Raw genomic sequence first — 21,270 nt, forward strand, 5'->3', positions numbered from 1 at the left:
GCCTTCAGAATGGGAGAAAATAATAGCAAATGAAGCAATTGACAAAGAATTAATCTCAAAAATATACAAGCAACTCCTACAGCTCAATTCCAGAAAAATAAACGACCCAATCAAAAAATGGGCCAAAGAACTAAACAGACATTTCTCCAAAGAAGACATACAGATGGCTAACAAACACATGAAAAGATGCTCAACATCACTCTTTATCAGAGAAATGCAAATCAAAACCACAATGAGGTACCCTTTATTGCCAGTCAGAATGGCTGTGAACCAAAAGTCTACAAGCAATAAATGCTGGAGAGGGTGTGGAGAAAAGGGAAGCCTCTTACACTGTTGGTGGGAATGCAAACTAGTATAGCCACTATGGAGAACAGTGTGGAGATTCCTTAAAAAACTGGAAATAGAACTGCCTTATGATCCAGCAATCCCACTGCTGGGCATACACACCGAGGAAACCAGAAGGGAAAGAGACACGTGTACCCCAATGTTCATCACAGCACTGTTTATAATAGCCAGGACATGGAAGCCACCTAGATGTCCATCAGCAGATGAATGGATAAGAAAGCTGTGGTACATATACACAATGGAGTATTACTCAGCCATTAAAAAGAATACATATGAATCAGTTCTAATGAGGTGGATGAAACTGGAGCCGATTATACAGAGTGAAGTAAGCCAGAAAGAAAAACACCAATACAGTATACTAACGCATATATATGGAATTCAGAAAGATGGTAATGATAACCCTGTATGAGAGACAGCAAAAGAGACACAGATATATAGAATAGTCTTTTGGACTCTGTGGGAGAGGGAGAGGGTGGGATGATTTGGGAGAATGGCATTGAAACATGTATAATATCATATACGAAAAAAATCGCCAGTCCAGGTTCGATGCAGGATACAGGATGCTTGGGGCTGGTGCACTGGGATGACCCAGAGGGAGGGTACAGGGAGGGAAGAGGGAGGGGGGTTCAGGATGGGGAACACATGTACACCCGTGGCGGATTCACGTTGATATGTGGCAAAACCAATACAATATTGTAAAGTAAGTAGCCTCCAATTAAAATAAATTTTTTTAAAAAAAGGAATGTAAAAAATATTTTTTTTAATTTTAAAAAAGTTCAAAATAGAACTATATAATAAAGCAATTCCACTTTTGGGTACATATTCAAATGTACAAAATCAGCATCTCCATGCATTATTTAGGACCTCGGGGATATATGTATATTAATAGTCATAGAAGCATTATTCACAATAGCTAAAATTAAAATGCTGGGCTGGAAGAAGCACAAGCTGGAATCAAGATTGCCAGGAGAAATATCAATAACCTCAGATATGCAGATGACACCACCCTTATGGAAGAAAGTGAAGAGGAACTCAAAAGCCTCTTGATGAAAGTGAAAGAGGAGAGTGAAAAAGTTGGCTTAAAGCTCAACATTCAGAAAACTAAGATCTTAGTTTATGATCATCTTAGTTTATGATGCTTAGTCAAAAGCATCTGATCCCATCACTTCATGGGAAATAGATGGGGAAACACTGGAAACAGTGTCAGACTTTATTTTTCTGGGCTCCAAAATCACTGCAGATGGTGATTGTAGCCATGAAATTAAAAGACACTTACTCCTTGGAAGGAAAGTTATGACCAACCTAGATAGCATATTCAAAAGCAAAGACATTACTTTGCCAACAAAGGTCTGTCTAGTCAAGGCTATGGTTTTTCCAGTAGTCATGTATGGATGTGAGAGTTGGACTGTGAAGAAAGCTGAGTGCCGAAGAATTGATGCTTTTGAACTGTGGTGTTGGAGAAGACTCTTGAGAGTCCCTTGGACTGCAAGGAGATCCAACCAGTCCCTTCTGAAGGAGATCAGCCCTGGGATTTCTTTGGAAGGAATGATGCTAAAGCTGAAACTCCAATACTTTGACCACCTCATGCGAAGAGTTGACTCATTGGAAAAGACTCTGATGCTGGGAGGGATTGGGGGCAGGAGTAGAAGGGGACGACAGAGGATGAGATGGCTGGATGGCATCACTGGCTTGATGGACATGAGTTTGGGTGAACTCTGGGAGTTGGTGATGCACAGGGAGGCCTGGCGTGCTGCAATTCATGGGGTCACAAAGAGTCGAAGGCGACTGAGCAACTGAAGTGAACTGAACTGAAAATTAAAAGTCATTCAGACCATAGATAACTGAATAAGAAAAATGTGATATATGCATGTATTGGAATATTATTTAGCCTTAAAAACATAGAAAATTCTGACACATGCCTCAATATGGATGAACCTTAAGGACATTATGCTCCATAAAATATGCCAATCACAAAAAGACAAATGTTGTATGATTCCACTTATATGAGATACTTACAGTAGTCAAAATCATAGAGACAGAAAGTAGAACAGTGGTTGCTAAGAGACAAAAGAAGAGGGGAATGGGAAGCTATCGTTTGATGGGTATAGAATTTCAGTTTTGCAAGATTTAGAGTTCTGGATACAGGTGGTGGCAATGGTAGCATAAAAATATGAATGTTCTTAATAACCACTGAATGGGTTTACTTAAAATGGTTAAGATAATAATTTTTATGTTGTGTGTATTTTGCCACATCAAAGTTTTTTAATTATTTCAGGAAGTTGACACATTGTGAGAAAGGAAGAAAATGAAAAAGAAACAAAATATATGACATGTCAATATGTGGAATGTTCCAGAGAAAAATAAAACAGGGAAGAAAGATAGGGAATGCTGGGGGTGGCATGTAGGTGGTTGTCGTGGTCAGGGAAGACTTCATCAAGGAGGTGATGTCTGAGCAAAGACCCTGTGTCACAGAGGGCTGGCTGTCCACAAGCATTTGCATTCTCTGTATTAGAGTAGAATTGTTGTACGAGGTGACCTCCGAGCCAGGATGACATTTTCCAGGTCCTCTCACAACCGGACACAGCCATATAACTAATTCTCATCAATGGAATTTGAGGAGATGAGCTTTCTCTTACCTCTAAGCTGAGATTTTATGAATCTGAAGTGGCTCCTCCACTGTCTCTTTCCCTCCCTGCCAACTGATACACAAGATTCTAAAGCTTTAGAACAGGGCTGTCCAAGAGAAATACAATGAGACATATATGTTAATTTAAATTTTCTAGTAGCTACACTAATATACATATTATTCCTTTCCCTGGTAGCTCAGAGGGTAAAGCATCTGCCTGCAATGAGGGAGACCTAAGTTCGATTCCTGGTTCAGGAAGATCCCCTGGAGAAGGGAATGGCAACCCACTCCAGTATTCTTGCCTGGAGAATCCCATGGACAGAGGATCCTGGTAGGCTACTGTCCACGGGGTCACAAAGAGTCGGACACGACTGAGTGACTTCACTTTCTTTCACTTTCTTACACCACATATGCATTTTAGCTTTGTGTAGTGGCAGTATCATAGCCAAGCAAGTTTATCCAAGATGTGATTATTGCGATTATAAATGGGTAAAATTCATTTCAAAAATGCATTTTTGAGCCTACATGTACATGCCTGTGTGCTCAGTTGCATCCAATTCTTTGCAATCCTATGGACTGCAGCCTGCCAGACTCCTTTATCCATGCATGGGATTCTCCAGGCAAGAATACTGGAGCGGGTTGCCATGCCCTCCTCCAGCCGATCTCCCTGACCTGGGGATTGAATCCATGACTCCTAGGTCTTCTGCACTGCAGTTAGATTCTTTATCCAGTAAGCCACCTTTGGTGGCTGGAGGGTGGTCTGTGGCAGAAACATCTAGCTGCCCCAAGAGTCCTTACTCCATGTTCACTGTGTTAGATTCTTGCTGGGACATGCTACAGAGCCAGTGATTATCATCACAGCTCGCCTTGAATCCCGTGTGGCCCTGTCACTAACTTTTCTCTCAAGAGAAGCTGAGTACCAGTGATGTTTACCATGTCCACTGTCTGATTTTCCTTCCACTATGGAGAAACAGAGGCCTCAGGGGCCCGGCCAAAGAGACACAGGGAAGGAGCCTACGCCCCAGAGTTGCCACTTACAGGAAAGTCTCCTGCCACCAGGCACCATTTTCAGCTGTTTCAGGAATGGGAGATAGACTTGTGCTTTGGTAAAGGCACTGTAAATTGAAGGTTTCTTTGCTATAGTTGCAAACAGAACCCTAATTAACATGCTCCTGATAGAAGTGAAGGAGAGAGGTAAGCAGCATTCTGGGCAAAGAGCATTCCAGGCAGAAGGAGCAGTCAATGCACAGCCCTTGGGCAACACAAGAAGTGTGTCCAGGGATCAACCAGGAGAAAAGTGTGGCCAAACACAAGCAATAAGGGGAAGAGCTGAAGGTGATAAGATCAGAGCCATAAAGAGAGGCCAGATCCTCAGGACCTTGTCGGCCATTGTAAGGACTTTGGCTTTTACCCTGAATGCGTTGGGGAGCCACTGACATGTTCAGAGTCAATGAGGAAGGCATGCCCTGACATTTCAGCCTGGATCACTGTAGCGGGTGCTTAGGAACAAAGTCCAGAGGGACAACAAATAGAGAGATCCATTAAAATGATCGAGGGAGGAGGTGAAGATGGTTAGGAATCAGAAAGTGGTAGCGGAGGTGGGAAGCAGTGTTTGGATTCTGAGTATGTGTTTAAGGTAATGCCAAAGGCTCCTTGTCTGAAATTGAGGCATAAATGATATTTATGCTTCCGGCTGGCTCATGCCAGAAAACTATATATGCATGGAGAGCAGAAATTGGCTCTTGGCAGCTCATAAAGTACTTGGTGTCCTCTGTAGTGAAAAGGGCTCTTCCAATGCATAACCACATTATTGTTTCATTACAGGTATTAATAATTGATGTGTAAAAAATCAACAAAACTAACCGGAGGTCTTAGGAATGCTTTCTGAGCTACTCAGCCCATTAAAAACTTTTCATTGAGATTTAAAGCTATTAAAATATATTCACCCTCAGCACCATCATTAATATAAACTATGAAACTGTCATCAACCTGAGAGACAAGATTGCTTGGGGTTCTTTCCAACAGCCAGCTATGATTGTTATGAGACAAACAAACATGGCAAGCTACTTGAAACAGGAAAACTATCAAGACATCAGTCTTATAGCCATGAAATTCAGTGAAGCTTTACTCACAGACTGTATGGAGGGTTATTACCCTCTCTTACTTCTAATGATGAGAGAAAAATTAATTTTTATTACTATCGTACACATTTTAATCCATATCTTTTCCTTTTAAAACCTATATAATTTCCATCATTATACATGTGGTCTTCCTCACCAGCAATATTCTCTGCTTTCCTCTCTCTATAATATGTTCTCAGTTATGCCTCATTTGAGTTTGTCATTTTTTACTCCTTTAGAAGTGTCACTGGAAAAAAGGTAATCCTTTTACATAGCTGTATTGTTCTTCAGTTAGCAACTTCACCTGGTTTAGGTTGACACTAAGGCAGAAATTTCTTGAAATTTGTAATTTAAAAAAAAATCACAAGATTAGAAAAGATTCAGGGAAAGAGCAAACACAAATTGCCCTGAGGATACTGGATATTGTGTTACTGTAATTGCAAACATCAATAAAACGTTTAACCATGAGACAAGAAATCGGTAAAATGGAAAAAAAATTCTGTAGTAAATTTCACAAGCTTGAGAAAATAATAGAAGTGGCCACATGGGAACATTTAAACAGTAAGAAATCCAGTAAACTGGGTATTGGAAACAGGTAGGAGTCTCCCTTGAGTCAAAAGGATAGGCAGGATTATAATCAAGAGACCAGTTTACTAAACAAGTGTAAGGTCTCCGTTACTGTTCAGTCGCTAAGTCGTGTCTGACTCTCTGTGACCCCATGGACTACAGCACACCAAGCTTCCCTGTCCTTTACCACCTCTCAGAGTTTGCTCAAACTCATGTCCACCAGTGAGTGAGTGAAGTCGCTCAGTCGTGTCCGACTCGTAGCGACCTCATGGACTACAGCCCACCAGGCCCTCCGTCCATGGGATTTTCCAGGCAAGAGTACTGGAGTGGGGTGCCATTGCCTTCTCCGCATGTCCATCAGGAGAGAAATAAATGCAACAAAACATTAGACATTATTTCAAAAAAAAAAAAAAAACACATGATGAATAAGAAAACATTCTCATTTTACTTAAACTACATAAAGTGTAAGATAAAATAAAGAAAACTATGCTTTCTTACAAATAAGGACCTACAACTTTAAAAAATGACATTAAACAAAAGAAACAATGATTTAGCATTCCTTTGCTCAAAACACAACCGCTTTTGATGGGAATTTTATAACAGACAACATGTAGAGAGGAGAGAAAGAGAACTTAATTAAGGTAATTATGGCATCATCAAAATGTAGACCAAAAGAATATGTGCTAATTTGCAGGACCTTATGGGTTCCTGTGCTAGATGGTATCATTCTCTAATAGGGTGCAGCCAAATATAAGAACAAAACAAAAGTCTGTTCTACCATCACAGAAACAGCTGTTTATTTGATAGGCATGCTCTTTCTAGAGATTTTACCCACTACAGATTTTATTCATATATTTTAAATCTTTGACAAGAATAATAATCCAGGGATCCCGAATAATTCTATGAAGTTGGTCATACAAGCCTCTGTTTTCTCACACTCCTTTCTGAATCCTTCTCCCTTCATCAGGAGGCTCTTCCTCTTCCTACCCCGTTAGGAATGTAGAGTCACCTCCATTCAAGCTTTCTTCCTTGGAGGAAGGGATAACTCCTGTCCCCACTCTTACCTGATTCCACTCATATCTGTCCCTCTAAAAGATCCATATCTGGTTTTACTTGCTGGTGGCAGCAGCAGTAGCTGGCGCCTTTGACAGAGGACATGGTGGCATCACAGAGCATCCTTGACTTCATGGGTACCAACAGCTTCATTAGCCGGAGTAGCCAAGCTACATGGAGATATCTGGCATCACACAATCCCAGGGGGGGCAGAAAGAAATCAACATATGGCAGTAGAGGCCCTGGGTGTCAGGGAGGTGGGAAGGACTTGAGAGTATGTGTGACGAGGCACCCCGAATTCAATGGGGAGGCAAAAGTGAGTCTCTGAACAAGGCTAGAAGGTTCAGTGTTTTATAGAAGGTATTATAAAGAAACAACATTTTGTACTTTAAGGTTAACATGATTTTTACCCTCAGGTATGATCTGAGGATAAATGTCTTAACATGATACACAAGTGATGTTAGTTAAGTGATTACTCTTTCCAGGAACAGTTTGCATTTCAAGAGGGATTTCTTGTAGACAAAATCTTAATATTTGTATACCCACACTTCCCCCAGTTGTTAACTGGAGTCATGGGCTAATGTACCTCCACTTAGGCTCAATAATCTGCTTCTCAAGTTTGTTCTAAGGCTGAAGGTTCCTGCATAGGATGAGGTGGTTAGGTTAGGGAAAGCTGATATTTTAAGTATTTCAAGTTTCCAGTTCCTGAGCCCCTCATCCCAAACTCTTCTTTCCACTTCATAATGAAAACATTTTCATTTGGTCCTACAGAGTATTATTAATGAAAAAGTACTATTAAAATTATGCTATTAGGGAGCATAATATATTTATTATATTCTATATTATATATTTATTAAATTATGCAATTTTATAAGTATAATTTATAAAGTATATTATAAATATAAATTATAAAATATATTTATAGAAATAAACTTATATAAAATAATCTTATTTTAACTTGTATATAAAGTTCAGTTCAGTTCAGTTCAGTCGCTCAGTCGTGTCTGACTCTTTGCAACCCCATGAATCACAACCTTACATTCAGCCAATTTAACCTTAGAAAAATGACAACGAACATCAGTCCTTGGCCTGATATTTTTTAACATTCTCATTATTAATGTATATATGTACATAATGTAATATAACGAGTAGAGAAATGTGCCCAGTATCACCAAATATGGAAACTAAACAGTGACTTCAGCAAACATTCTTACATATCCACACTAAGAGATTAGGTGTCAGTGGCAACAGTTTTAGGAGAATATCCTCAGCATCCAATAAATACCTAGAATGACAGGAATGGACGATTCTCAAAGACCCTCCAAATCAGACTGACAATTTTAAAGAGAAAATTAAGGCTAGGTAGGCAATATCGTTTGTTTCATGGCCAAGCGTAATCTGGAACCTATGCCCCTCCACAACTCAAAGTGTGTTCTTTCCCTTCTAGCTAAGGCTCTGGAGATTAACAGGACACCTACCCCCATTTCATTCAGAATCTGGTTTCCAGGCTAGTGGTCAATCCCTACTCTTACCCCGCACACACTGTGGTTCCCCCCAAATAACCACACCCAAACCTGGAGCATAAAAGTAGCATTGCATAAAGAGGTGACCTACTGTACACTCTCCAGTACCACAGTATTCCCAGACTCACCCAGCTCAGCTCAAAACCCACCCTATATGTTGTGGGCTGAAATGTTTGTTATAGCACAACCCATGCACAATCCTTGCCTAAAACATACACAAGTGCAAACAAACACACACGCACACAAAATGTGTTAAATTTTAATTGCATGAGGATGCAAGTCACACAATCCTTAAGCAAACTGACTTTGCTCAATAGTGCCAAAGATGACAAGGACTCTGTAAAGACAAAAAATTAATTTCCTCTGTTCCCTGTGGAACATGTAAGTACGGTTTAGGCACCTCTCTTTAGATAGCTGGACATCTGGATGTTGTGAGATGGCAGCCATAATTGCCCTTTGGTATTAATATGATCTTTTTTTAAAAATTGCTACTAAGGCCATGAGCAGGAACCAATCATGAACTGATTCTCCTTCTGACATTGCTTATGGTCAGCCAAGAGTAAGTTTTCTGCCTTCTCTGAACCACAAGCAGTTCGAGAAGCAAATGTAACACATTCCCAGACCCAGGAATATCTAAAGACAAAGCACATTTTAAATGGTAGCCCTCAGTTTAAGAAGAACCATTAAACCGATCCACTCAGACACCTCAGAATTGCCAGGATGTGAAGTCAAGGTCCCTCTGTTATCCATGTGGTGAAAAATCAGTTTTTAATTCCCTTCTGTGACTGAACGTTTGCAAACGGGTGTTACAACAAGATGACCGTGCTTGCAGTAGTGGAAGGAAAGGAAAATATCAGAGGAAGCTGATATATTAACTGGACAATTCATACTAAATGACAGGTATTGTCTCTCACCACAGTATATTTTCCCTGCAAAGTGTGACCAATTGAGATTGGGAACCCCAAAAAGGCAAAAGACCATCTGCAAGTTTGAGAAACCACGCAGTATGTCTTATATATGGAAGAATGTCAGTCATCTGCTGTGTTATCTTCCAATCACAGCCCCTGCTGCTCATTCGTCTGTTAATTTCCACCCGCTCATCAGATTTCTCATTTACAACCTCAACTCCTTCTGAAAACCAGTGATGACATAGCCATACTCTTCAGAGACAGTACTCCAACACACTTATTTATACTGATGCTTTCAAGTCCCAGAATTTATAAATAATCTGTCAGTCACTCAGTTACTCAGTTGAAGCTAACAGTGGCTGGGAACTCAACTAGGGCATCAAGAATATGTGATTTCTTTCTGCCTTCACTGATGGAGCCTGAGGATCCATTTCTGAAATCACTGCGTCAGAAGCATCCAAAGGAGTCAATGAATAACCATACAATTAGCATATACAAAGAACACGACACTAGGAACTGAAAAAACATGTAATACCCAGGTCCAATTCCAGATCAAGTAAACTAGAAATCTCTTGAGTGTGTGGTTCAGATATAGGTTTTTGTTTTGTTTTGCTTTGATTGGAGGATAACTACAATATTGTAATGGTTTTTGCCATACATCAACATGAATCGGCCACAGGTATACAGTGTCCCCCCCATCCTGAATTCCCTCCCACCTCCCTCCCCACCCTATCCCTCTAGGTTGTCCCAGAGCATCAGTTTTGGGTGCCCTGCTTCACACATCAAACTCTCACTGGACATCTTATTTTACATATGGTAATATGTATGTATGTTTCAATGCTATTCTCTCAAATCATACCACCTTCTCTTTCTCACACTGAGTCCAAAAGTCTGACAAGAGACTGACCTCAAACCTAGGGACACATACAGACTGAAAGTGAGGGCCTGGAAAAAGCTATAAGTTCTTTTTCAAAAAATCTCTCCAGGTGATTTTAAAGCACAGACAGGATTGAGAACCACGGGCTTAACACAATACAGGACCCCGAAGCCTGTGGCCACGAAAGTGCACAGAGCACAGTTTCCACTTTGTCAGCTGGGAGAGGCATTGTGGAGCCCCAAGCCACCACGTAAGTCTAGCCAGCTTGAATCGCCATGCTGTGAGGAAGATCAAGCCCCATGGAGAAGTCACATATTCTCGATGCCCTGCCTGAGCGCCCAGCCACTATCAGCTTCAGCTGAGTAACTGAGTGGCAGATTACTTATGAATTCTGGGAAGTGAAAACATCAATATAAATAAATGTGTTGGAAAACTGTCTCTGAAGTTGCTCATCAAACATTCATTTTCTAGTTTTCCTCTAAATCACTCTTGTTTAAGCAATTAATGAAATTACAAGTGTTTGAAGCCACATACTGAGTTTTTCATGTTTTGAATAGAGATTACATCCCTGGTGGCTCAGAGGTTAAAGCGTCTGCCTGGAATGTGGGAGACCCGGGCTCGATCCCTGGGTCGGGAAGATCCCTGGAGAAGGAAATGGCACCCCACTCCAGTACTCTTGCCTGGAGAATCCCATGGAGGGAGGAGCCTAGTAGGCTACACAGTCCACGGGGTTGCAAAGAGTTGGACAGGACTGAGCGATTTCACTTTCACTTTCACTTTTCACTTTAATTGAAATAGGTGGATAAAATACTCGGAAAATGCTATGAGAAGGTCTACAACATAAAGCTGCCTAACTTCAGAGACAATACAATATTATTTTGAAATAGCAGAGAAATGAATAAACTATAACCATTGGAATGGTGATCTGGAAGGCTGAATGGGGGTCCCCCCAAAAAAGGCATGCATGCATGCTTGCTGCTAAGTCACTTCAGTCGTGTCCGACTCTGTGTGACCCCATAAACGGCAGCCCACCAGGCTCCCCCGACCCTGGGATTCTCCAGGCAAGAACACTGGAGTGGGTTGCCATTTCCTCCTCCAATGCATGAAAGTGAAAAGTCAAAGTGAAGTCGCTCAGTCGTGTCCGACTCCTAGCGACCCCATGGACTGCAGCCCACCAGGCTCCTCCACCCAGGGGATTTTCCAGGCAAGAGTGCTGGAGTGGGGTGCCATTGCCTTCTCCTCATGCATGCTTAGTGGTGTCCAACTCTTTGCGACCCCATGGACTGTAGCCTGCCAGGGTCCTCTGTCCACGGGATTTCTCAGGCAAGAATACTGGAGTGGGTTGCCATTTCCTCCTCCAGGGGATCTTCCCAACCCAAGAATTGAACCCATGTCTCTTGCATCTCCTGCACTGCAGTCATTTTTTAACGCTACACCACTAATCCCTGCAATCCGTGAATGTTGCCTTATTTGGAAAGGTCTTTGCAAACATAAGTAAGGCTCTTGAGATGAAGTCATTCCAGATGATACAGATAGGACCTAAATCCAATGACAAGTATCCTTATAAGGGGCACATAGGAGAGATTAAAGACGGACAAGGAGGAGGCACTGTGACCACTGAGGCAGAGATCTGAGCAAGAAAGCCATACGTTAGTCAGGATTGCTTACGGCCACCAGAAACTGGAAGAGGGGAGGAAGAGATTCTCCACTATAGTATCAGAGGGAGTGTGGCCCTGTCAACAACTAGATTTCAGAATTCTGGCCTCCAGAATTGTGAGAAAATAAATCTCTGGTTTACCACCCAGGGTGCAGTAATTAGTTACAATAGCCACAGGAAACTAATATAGTTGTAAAACAACATTTATTCATCTAACTTTCTGCTTCCACTACAATGGCAAGATTTAATAAACTGCAATTTTATTCTTTGTATTTGTCCTTATGCTTCTACCTACAAGACAGACTTCAGTTTAAAATACCATTTCTATCATAAAAGTGTCAAATGTTTATTACTTTATTATTTTCCTTTATGTTTAATGTTTCCCATGCATTTTTTTTGTCTTTTTAATGTACGATCTAGCAGTGATTTTCACGCTGTATTTACCAGCAATCTTTTTTTTAAGATTTGTTTTTTAATGTGGACCGTTTTTAAAGTCTTTATTGAATTTGTTACTATAACACTTCTGTTTTGGTTTTTCAAGGACAATGCATGTGGGATCTTAGCTCCCCAACCAGGGAAGAGATCCAACTCACACCGTCCGCACTGAAAGGTGAAGTCTTAGCCTCTGGACCACCAAGGATGGCCCCCTGGTGTACAAAGGTAAGCACTGACTGAGCATTCTGAACTCTGCAGACAGTTTGTTTAAAATATATATACATACACACATATACGCGGCTTCCAGTTCTCAGTGGTAAAGAATCCACCCACAATGCAGGAGACTTCCAGGAGAGATGGGTTCTATCCCCGAGTTGGAAAGATCCCCTGGAGTAGGAAATGGCAACCGGCTCCAGTATTCTTGCCTGGGAAAAAAAAAACCATGGACAGAGGAGCCTGGAAGGCTACAGTCGATGAGGTTGCAAAGAGTCGGACACAACTGAGCAACTGAACAGCAATATATATATGTGTGTATATATATATATATATATATATACACACACACACATACATATATATACTTGGTACAGAAAGGATAATAATGAGAATGATATCTGTGCTAGAAAGTATATTGTTTGTAGGAAAAATGTCTGTAGACATGGTTTAAAGCCTGGCAAATTTCCAACAGTGGACCGTTCTACAAAATGACAGTAACCCTCAACACTGTCAAGATCATCTAAAATGAGAAAAGTATGAGAAATTGTCAAAGCCAGGAGGCACCTATGGAGACATGAAGACTAAATGTAACGCTGTATCCTGGAACAGAAAAAAAGGACATTGGATAAAAATTATGGAAAACTGAACGACTGCTTTAGTTAAGAATAATATAGCAATATTGGTTCATTAACTTAACAAACGTGCTATACAAATTTTAAGATGTTAACCAATAGATGAAACCGGGTGCCCCCCGTATGGGAATTCCCTGTACTATCTTCTCAATGTTTCTGTAAATTTAAAGCTGCTCTTAACAGTCACGCCTATTAATACACACACACACCCACACACATACAAACACACACACACACACACACACACACGGCTCTATCAACATTCGTATTTTAAGAAACTAAGGTTGAAGGAAGTGAAATATTTCATACAAATCAGCAATGTTGAGGAAATTTCCTCGATTGTTTCCCAGAATACTAGTGAGTTATTTAATAAGGCTAATTATTGGCGATATTCTGAAAAGGGAACAACACCAATAAACTTTCCTGGACTTGCAAAGGAGAAAGAAAAAGCAGCTGGTCCTGCTGGCAGTCGAGTTTCCAGGGCTAACTGGCGTGCCATCTGCTCGCCGCAGCAGAGCGTGGTAACCATGGTTCACGTGTCACTCCAGCGTTCGCGTTAGAAGTCGGCCTCAACAAGCCTGGACAATCGCGGCCACGCAGGTTGCCGGGGGAGGGGGTGGCGGCGGCAGCAGCATCCAGAGTGTGTGTATCGTTTTCCCAAACTCCATCTGCTCCCTCGTCCCCAGGCTGTGCCCGCGGTCTGCCCGCGCGGCCAGCCGAGGGACGGGCGGGTATTTTGCGCACAACAAAAGAACGTTCCTCCTCCTCCCCCCGCCGCCCCACGCCGACCCCGCCCTCGCTTCCCGCGGCCTCCCGGGCGCGCGTGCCCGGGAGAAATCAGCTCCCGGGCCCGAGGTTTCCAGGTACCCGGAAGGGGAGGGGGCGATGCGGCCACAATTGGGCGGGTGAGGCCGAAACGCGCGCCCAGGAGCGCCAAGACGCGGAGGGCGGCGAGCCCGGGCCGTGCCGCCGCGCGATTGGCCGGGGCCGGCCCGCCGGCCGCCGCTGATTGGCGGATGCTCGAATTCGGTCTCTAGGCGCCAGAGGAGGTGTTTTAGCCGGGACCGCGGTCCGGAGCCGGAGTCGCGCTGGGCGGGCTGGGACGCTGGCGCTCCGCGGAGGCCACGGGGTCCCCGCTAGCGAAGGGTGCTCGGAGCGGGGAGCTGCTCGCCTAGCTTTCCCCGCCCGATGTCGCCGTCCGGTTGCTGATCGAGTCCCCCAGCTGATCCCGCTCCACTGTGGGGCTGCGGAGGTCCCGGGAGAGGCAGGAAGGCTCCTTCGCAGAGTGGGAGTAAGTAGCGCTGGCAGGGAGGCGGGAATTGGGGGGAAAGGGGGCCCTCCGGCTCCGGCTACCAGTCTGCCACCCCTCCCCTCCCCGACTGGCGGGGAATCGAGGCATCGCTGCCTCTGGACCAGGCGAGCGTGGGGTGTCTGGGCTCCAGCTCACCCTCCGGTCGGGCGGTAAAAGAGGACCTGCCCTACCTCACGAGCTGGGGGTTTCGTTGCAAGTTTATCTTTGGGGTCTGCTCGGAGGCCTGGGAAGGGACTGCGCTAGGCACTGAGTGGGTTTGGTCTAGCGATCAGGTTTCCTTCCCCCCATTCAAACCCCCGTCAAAGCCGAATTCCTCCCAGTTCTTTGCGCCAAAATTAACTGACCTAGGAGACCCTGTACTTTCTGACAGATTTCCCCTACACCCTCTTGACTTGAAACTTCATTTTGTCTTGTTACTTTTCATTAAAAATGACTATTTTTATCGTTGTTTTTTTTTTCTTCCCAATTTCAGTCATTGCTAAGCACAACTTTAAGTGTTTGTGTTAATTCATGTGCGTTTTACAGACTTGGGGTAGCCACGACCCTGGAAATTCCCAGGATGAGTTTAGGGAGGGGAAGTTCATGTTCATGAGCAAGTAATAGATATTTCTGTTCACGGAAAGAATATCCAACTGTAAAGTCATTTTCTAATGTAACTGTATGTTACAGATGGAGGTAAACTGTCTAACACTAAAAGACCTGATCAGCAGGCCGCCCAGACTAGATTTTGCAATTGAAGATGGGGAAAATGCACAAAAGGTAAGTGAACTTAAATACCTTAAGCTCTATCATATTTAGGATGGTAATGTCTAATTCAGTTAAGGATTCCTGCATCCCACTTGTGTTTGTCTTATAAACATAATAATCTTGGTGAACATTTTAGAACTATGCTTTTTTTCTAATGGAGGAGACATCCAACCATTATCCTTCAGTTTCTCAGTCATTGAGTAGTGGAAAGAGGCTAGGTTACATGTAATGCTGAAGCAAATTTATATGAATCAAAGATATGCTAGACACTGCAGTCAAAAGATTGTAGTACTTACCGTTATCAAGAGTAGAATTAATGCAAATGAACTCACAAAACAGGCCTACAGACTTCCAATAGGAGCTTATGGTTGGGGGTGTAGGGAGAAGGACGTGTTTGGGGAGTTTGGGATGGACGTGTACATAGTGTTATATTTAAAACAAATAACCAACAAGGACCTACTGTGTAGTACAGGGGACTCTGCTCAATGTTATGTGGCAGCCTGGCTGGGAGAGGAGTTTGGGGGAAAATGGATACATGTGTATGTATGGCTGAGTCCCTTTGCTGTTCATTTGAAACTATCACAGCATTGTTTGTTAATCAGCTATACCCCAATACAAAATTTAAAAAAAAAAAAAAAAGGTAGAATTAGCTAATGCTGGTCAGAAATGTTAAGTCTCAGTTCCCAGGAAAACTCTATGTGTTAGATTTTTAAAGTATAGAGAGAGGTTCTTACTGACGAGCCAGCTCCTAGAGGCTGTTCCATCTTCCCAAGAGCATGAGCAGTGTCTCCCGATAAAGTGACTAAGTTCCCCAAGACTGAATATTTTGCAGTGCCCCTGCTGGTTTTGCACTGAGGCCTCCCTTGTGGTTTTGCATGCCTCGTAATTTGTGAGACAGTGGGGCTGTTTCAAGAAACATGACGAAGTAACCAACCATAGCAGTGTCTAAATAGGACTCGCGTCATCACAATGCCCTTGCCAGCCGGTGCCCTAATGAAAAGTAGGGAGAGCTTGTTAGTAATGAACATCTAAGCATTTTTAGGCAGAGACAAGTAGATATGACATAGCCAGGTTTAGAAACTTTAAATATCAATTTGAGCACAGCCACATCCTTAGGCATTGAACTTCTCTCGGTCCCTGAGCTTAATTTTAGGCTTAGCGTGCATCCTGAAACTGCCTGACTGCAAAGCACCTGTTATATGGGCCTTTGAAGAATATTTGACAACTATTAATTTTGGATACAAGTGAAATTATATGCTTTTTCACATATGATTTCCACCACCACCTCCCCCCACCCCAGGATTTGATTTATTTTTGTTGGGAAAAGAAGTATACCAAAACATCAGTGTTTTTAAAGAGGACCTTAAAAAAATTCCATTTGCCACATGAGAGTGGCAATGCCCAGACTTCATATATTCAGAGTTTTGGTTTTGCAAGTTTCAGAGCAAAACTTTTTATTTTCCTTCCTAATTTGGATGGAACAGCCTTGAAAGAATGTGTATACCTTTAAGTAAGTAAGTAAGTGTTAGTCACTCAGTCGTGTCTGACCTTTTGCGACCCAATGGACTATAGCCCGCCGGGCTCCTCTGTGGGATTCTCCAGGCAAGAATACTGGAATGGGTTGCCATTCCCTTCTCCAGGGGCTCTTCCTGACCCAGGGATCAAACCTGGGTCGCCTGCACTGCAGGCAGATTCTTTCCGTCTGAGCCTCCAGTGAAGCCGTGTGTATACCTTCACCTAGAGACAGAGCCAAGGGGGAAGAAAAGGCAAAGGTGGTATCCACTTCTTTCCTCCCAAGTGGATGACTTTTTATTAAGTGCTTTCAACAAGCGTGCTTCTCCTATTCTAGCCCAGTAAGTACTGTGCCTGGCTGAGCTTTCCTATTTTAGTGGGTATAGAGAAAACTCCAAATGACTCCACAGAGATTTAGGAAAGTGACTAAAATATTTGAAATAGAATGCAGGGCTTATTTCACCTGTCAAAGAGATGGCAAAGGAAGAGATGAGTGCTCCAGGAGATGCTCGAAGGGGCTTTCATCTCTCTTTTCACCTTGCTGTAAAATAAAGGAAAGAGGATTTCTGGGGATGCTGAGAATGTGGGATTTGGAGTCAGATCTGGGTTTGAGTTCCTGTTCTACCATTTGTTAGCTCCGTAAGCTTGAATAAATTTATTTATTCAGTTTTTCGACAAATATTTATGTTCCAGTTGCTGGGGATACAGTGTTTTAATAAATCTCCTAGCTTCCCTAAGCCTATTTTTTATTTTATGAATTGGAATTAGTAAGTAGACTCTCTCCTCAGGATATCTATAAGCCAACAACCCATACTGTTCACCCTTACTCAGTTGAACTGACAGCCCAAAGATAAATATGATGCAGGCCTGGCCCTCAATTATCTGAGAGATGTTTCGAGGGCTCAGATATAAACTCACCAACTAGCCTGTGATTTGTTAAGTGCTATAGGAGTGGGAACCAATTGCCCCAGCAGAACAGAAGAGTAAGAAAGAAATTCATGGGGAGTCTAGAGAAAGTTGGAAAGCTTCACAGGGGAGCTAATACTTGGGCTGAGGACTTCAGCTTGTAAGGGAACAAGAGGAATAAGATGGACTTTGTAGGCAGAAGAATCATATGAGTCTATGCGGTGTGGACATTCAAGAAATGTTCAAAATTTCCAGAGTGGCCAGAAGCTAGTGGTACTTCCTGAAACCCTCTGGTGGGTGCCTGGAACAGTGTCCTGTGGGTCAGTCAGCATGTAGAGGACTTATCTTTCTTGACTGTCTGATCTTCATCGGTCAAGGTCTATAGTACTCTATTAGGCATGCATATTTCTTACCACTCACGGAAAAACTTTTCTTTAAAATGTAAAGTTTACTGTGCCCAAGTCGTGAGATTATAAACAAGACTCTCCTTTTCAGTTGTCTGTGCTGCATTTAGGAATGACAAAAGTAGAAAAAGGATGATTTGGGATGAAAGAGTGGACAGTAAAGATTGAGCTTTGGGAGGGCTATGTGAAGGAGATAACACTCGAGCTAGGTCTTGAAGGAATGAATGCTAAGACTTAGGCAAGTGGAAAGGAAGGATACTCGTAAAGAAGTGGAAGCTAACATAGTAAATTTGGGGACCTCACCTAGACTTAGTGGGCATGGGTTTTCTTTGAAGGTCATTCATCTTTTGCATGCTAAGTTGCTTCAACTGTATCCAACTCTTTGCAACCCTATGAACTACAGCCCACTGGGCTTCTCTCGCCATGGGATTTTCCAGGCAAGAATACTGCAGTGGGTTACCATGCCCTCCTCTAGGGGATCTTCCCAACCCAGGGATCAAGCTCACGTCTTTTGGGAGTGGTTAAAAAAAGAAGGCGAGTTTGACTTGAAGTATTTATTTATACCCGTGTGCTTACAGGTAAATAAATAAATATGTGCAAGAGGCAGTTGGTTGCCTGATTTGGGAATTCATGGAAGGTTCTAGCCAGACACAAACTTGGGAATTATCAAATGCGTGTTGGTTTTAAAGCTATGAGTGGGTGAGCTGCCCTGGAGAGCAAACAGGGAGATGTGGAGGGCTGAGGTTTCTAAGAGCAGAAAACGAGGAGCCTATGAAGGAGGCTGAGAAGGAACAGTCACAAACAGAAAGAGAACCAAGAGAGAAAAAGTGCTAGCTCAGAAAGACTGAGAGTTTTATAAAGCAGATAGTCAACAGTCTTAACCGCAGCAGTGAGGTCACATGTGGTGTTTTGCCATTGACTTGTCAACTAAGATGTGATCTAGGTGAGAGCAGTAGATCAGAGCAGACTGGTGGTTTGAGGAACCCCCAGGAGACGGGCAGGGGAAAGTCCTGGCTGTGGATTACTCATTCTGGAAAGTGTGGTCTGAAGGGGAGGAGAGTGTTGATGACTAGGAGACACCTCCGGACGTGCCTATGATATTTGCGATGAGTAGGGTGAACGATGAGGATGAAAGAGTAGGGTGGGTTTCAGCGTGACAGTGTGCACAGCGGCTCAGGTGTGATAAGATGCAGGGCAGGTTTGAAGAAACACGGGGGAACTGTTTGGGCAAAATGTGGGACATGCATGAAGTGGGACTGGAAAAGAGGTTGGCACAGTATCACCAGGGGCCTTGAACGGGCTGCTGCCGATGTCCTCTTTAAAGTAACGTGATCAAGGCTGCATCTGAGAGAGAAGCAAGATTAGAACCCAGATCTCCTGATGACCAGGTCCTTTCTATGGCAGCTCAGTCATAATGCTGGTGTAGTAAATAATAATGACGATAAACGTTTGTACAGCACTTGACAGATTACAAAGCACTTGCGCCCTCGGTATCTGCCCTGATCCTCACAGCAACTACATGGCAGGTAAGCCAAGGTGCCTCACCTGCATTGCACACAAGAACTGAAGAATCTGTTTCCCGGGTGCTCTCTTCAGGACCGCTCTCACTGAAGAGGCCATTTCCAGGATGTGGCAGCTTCTTCCTGGCAAGCAGATCTGACATGGAGATTAGCGGTCAGGTGGTGTATCGGGGAGTGCCCTGGGGACGGTGCCTGTTTAAGGGACAAAAAGGCAGCAGAATGAGACAGCGGGTGAAGTGGAGCAGTTGATCAGTCTCAGCGGAAGTCGGGTTCACCCTGAGGGAAGCTCTGGGATGACCCCCCTCCCCCGGAGTGGTTCTGAGTCTGGGCAAGAGGACCCGGCTTCTCCATGTCAGTGTGGCCTATCCCAGCCCCTGAGGATAGTACTGGTCTCTCAGGAAGGGGCATGTCCTGGACGAGTCAGTCCTCTTCAGCCAAAGCATGAAGCTGCTTACTGCTGGCATTAGTCCAGCAGCTGGGGAGATGAGGCATTCATTCCTCAAGAGAGCTGAGTACACCCCAGTGTCCACCACATGGCTGGGCAGCCTTGCTGGAAAGCCTTGGAGATAGGTACTTTGGTCTGAACCCTTTATATTATAGAGCTGGAAACTTGAATCCAGACAAAACCAACACTTTGTCCAGTATCAAAAAAATACAGAATGGAGTCCAAAACCAGGTTTCTCAATCCAATCCCTGCCTCCACCTTCCACAGTGTCAGGATTTTGGGATAGACAGATGGATGGAGCACGGTGTGATTAGGTTGCAGCTGACTTTCTGCCCACCTGAGACCGCAAAACAATTTTTTGTTTTATTTTCTGTTGATGTAGAGGTATGGTAACTATCGTAACCTACCATGTGACCTGACTCCCCTCCTACTTACCCAGGGATTGAACTTGGGTCTCCAGCATTGCAGGTAGATTCTTTACCATCTGAGCCACCAGGGAAGCCCCAAGTATTACTTAAACTGTAGTGAAAATACATCAAAGTGCTAGAGGAAATAATTGATCTGAATTGCTCCTCAGTAGGGAAAAGTAGGAGGAGCTCAATGTTCCTCGGAAGACAGCTACCACGGAGGCAGTGGAGAAGGAAGAATCTCTGCACCTCCGCAAGCCTGGGCCACACCTCCACCATGGGGAGACCTTTGGAAATAACTCGATGATCAAAGCCCGTTGTTCCTTTTGCACCTATGAGGGGCAAGGCATTGTGCCAAAAATAGTGAAGAATGAGACATGTGGAAGTAGCTCCCTGACCTCCAGAGGTGCACAGTCTCATTAATGAGACGAGACATACGCCCAGGAAGTTAAATAGCAATACGATGTGCTCTGTTCTATTAGCTCTGAGCTCAAGGATGGATAGTAATAAAGAACGGGAAAGTGGGGGGAGAGAATAGCTAATTTGTGTTGAGTGCTCAGTATATGCCAGGAACTATTATCATAACTCTGGAGATCAGTATTTTTATGAACTTCATTTTCAGTTGAGAGAATTAAAATACAGTGAGGACAAGGAAGTTGCCTGCACTCACCCTGCTGATGAGCTGGCCCTACCAGCCTGCATGCAGAACTGCTCCCCATGCTGCCTCGCCATAGATGCTTGTGGGGATCAGTGGCCTGCGGGTACCCTGGAGCTGCGAAAAAGATAACTCCATCCCAATTCATACTCCAGACAAGCTTATTTCTAGACGCAGAATTTCGGAAACTGGGACACAGAAATTCGGAAAATGCTATCAGCTATTTTTGCCATACCCATGACTTTTATACTGAGTGAGTTTGTATGTGACCTCAGGCAAGGTACCCTCTGTGTGCCTCAGTTTCTTCATCTGTCGGCTTGAAAAACAATAGTACCCAGGTTAGAGGATTGGATGAGGAGTTAGTGGTGTAAAGCGCATGAAACAGGACTTCCCTGGTGGTCCA

At 43.5% G+C, this 21,270-nt stretch overlaps 1 protein-coding gene across 3 annotated transcripts in view; it reads left to right on the forward strand.

Annotated features, from left to right (window-relative positions):
* Positions 1-13,977: 13,977 nt before the first annotated feature.
* E2F7 (E2F transcription factor 7) overlaps positions 13,978-21,270 on the forward strand; it is a 41,489-nt gene continuing 34,196 nt past the window's right edge. For 2 of the 3 annotated variants that reach the window (XM_025284419.3, XM_006073213.4), the window contains exons 1-2: positions 13,979-14,250; positions 14,941-15,030. In XM_025284419.3, the coding sequence (XP_025140204.1) occupies positions 14,941-15,030 (90 nt within the window). In that variant the 5' untranslated portion in view covers positions 13,979-14,250. Of the gene's footprint in view, positions 14,251-14,940; positions 15,031-21,270 lie in introns of all 3 variants that reach the window. The other variant, XM_006073214.4, reaches the window with a different exon arrangement.

This window comes from Bubalus bubalis, chromosome 4, assembly GCF_019923935.1.
Source record: "Bubalus bubalis isolate 160015118507 breed Murrah chromosome 4, NDDB_SH_1, whole genome shotgun sequence".
In the NCBI taxonomy this organism is placed as follows: domain Eukaryota; kingdom Metazoa; phylum Chordata; class Mammalia; order Artiodactyla; family Bovidae; genus Bubalus; species Bubalus bubalis.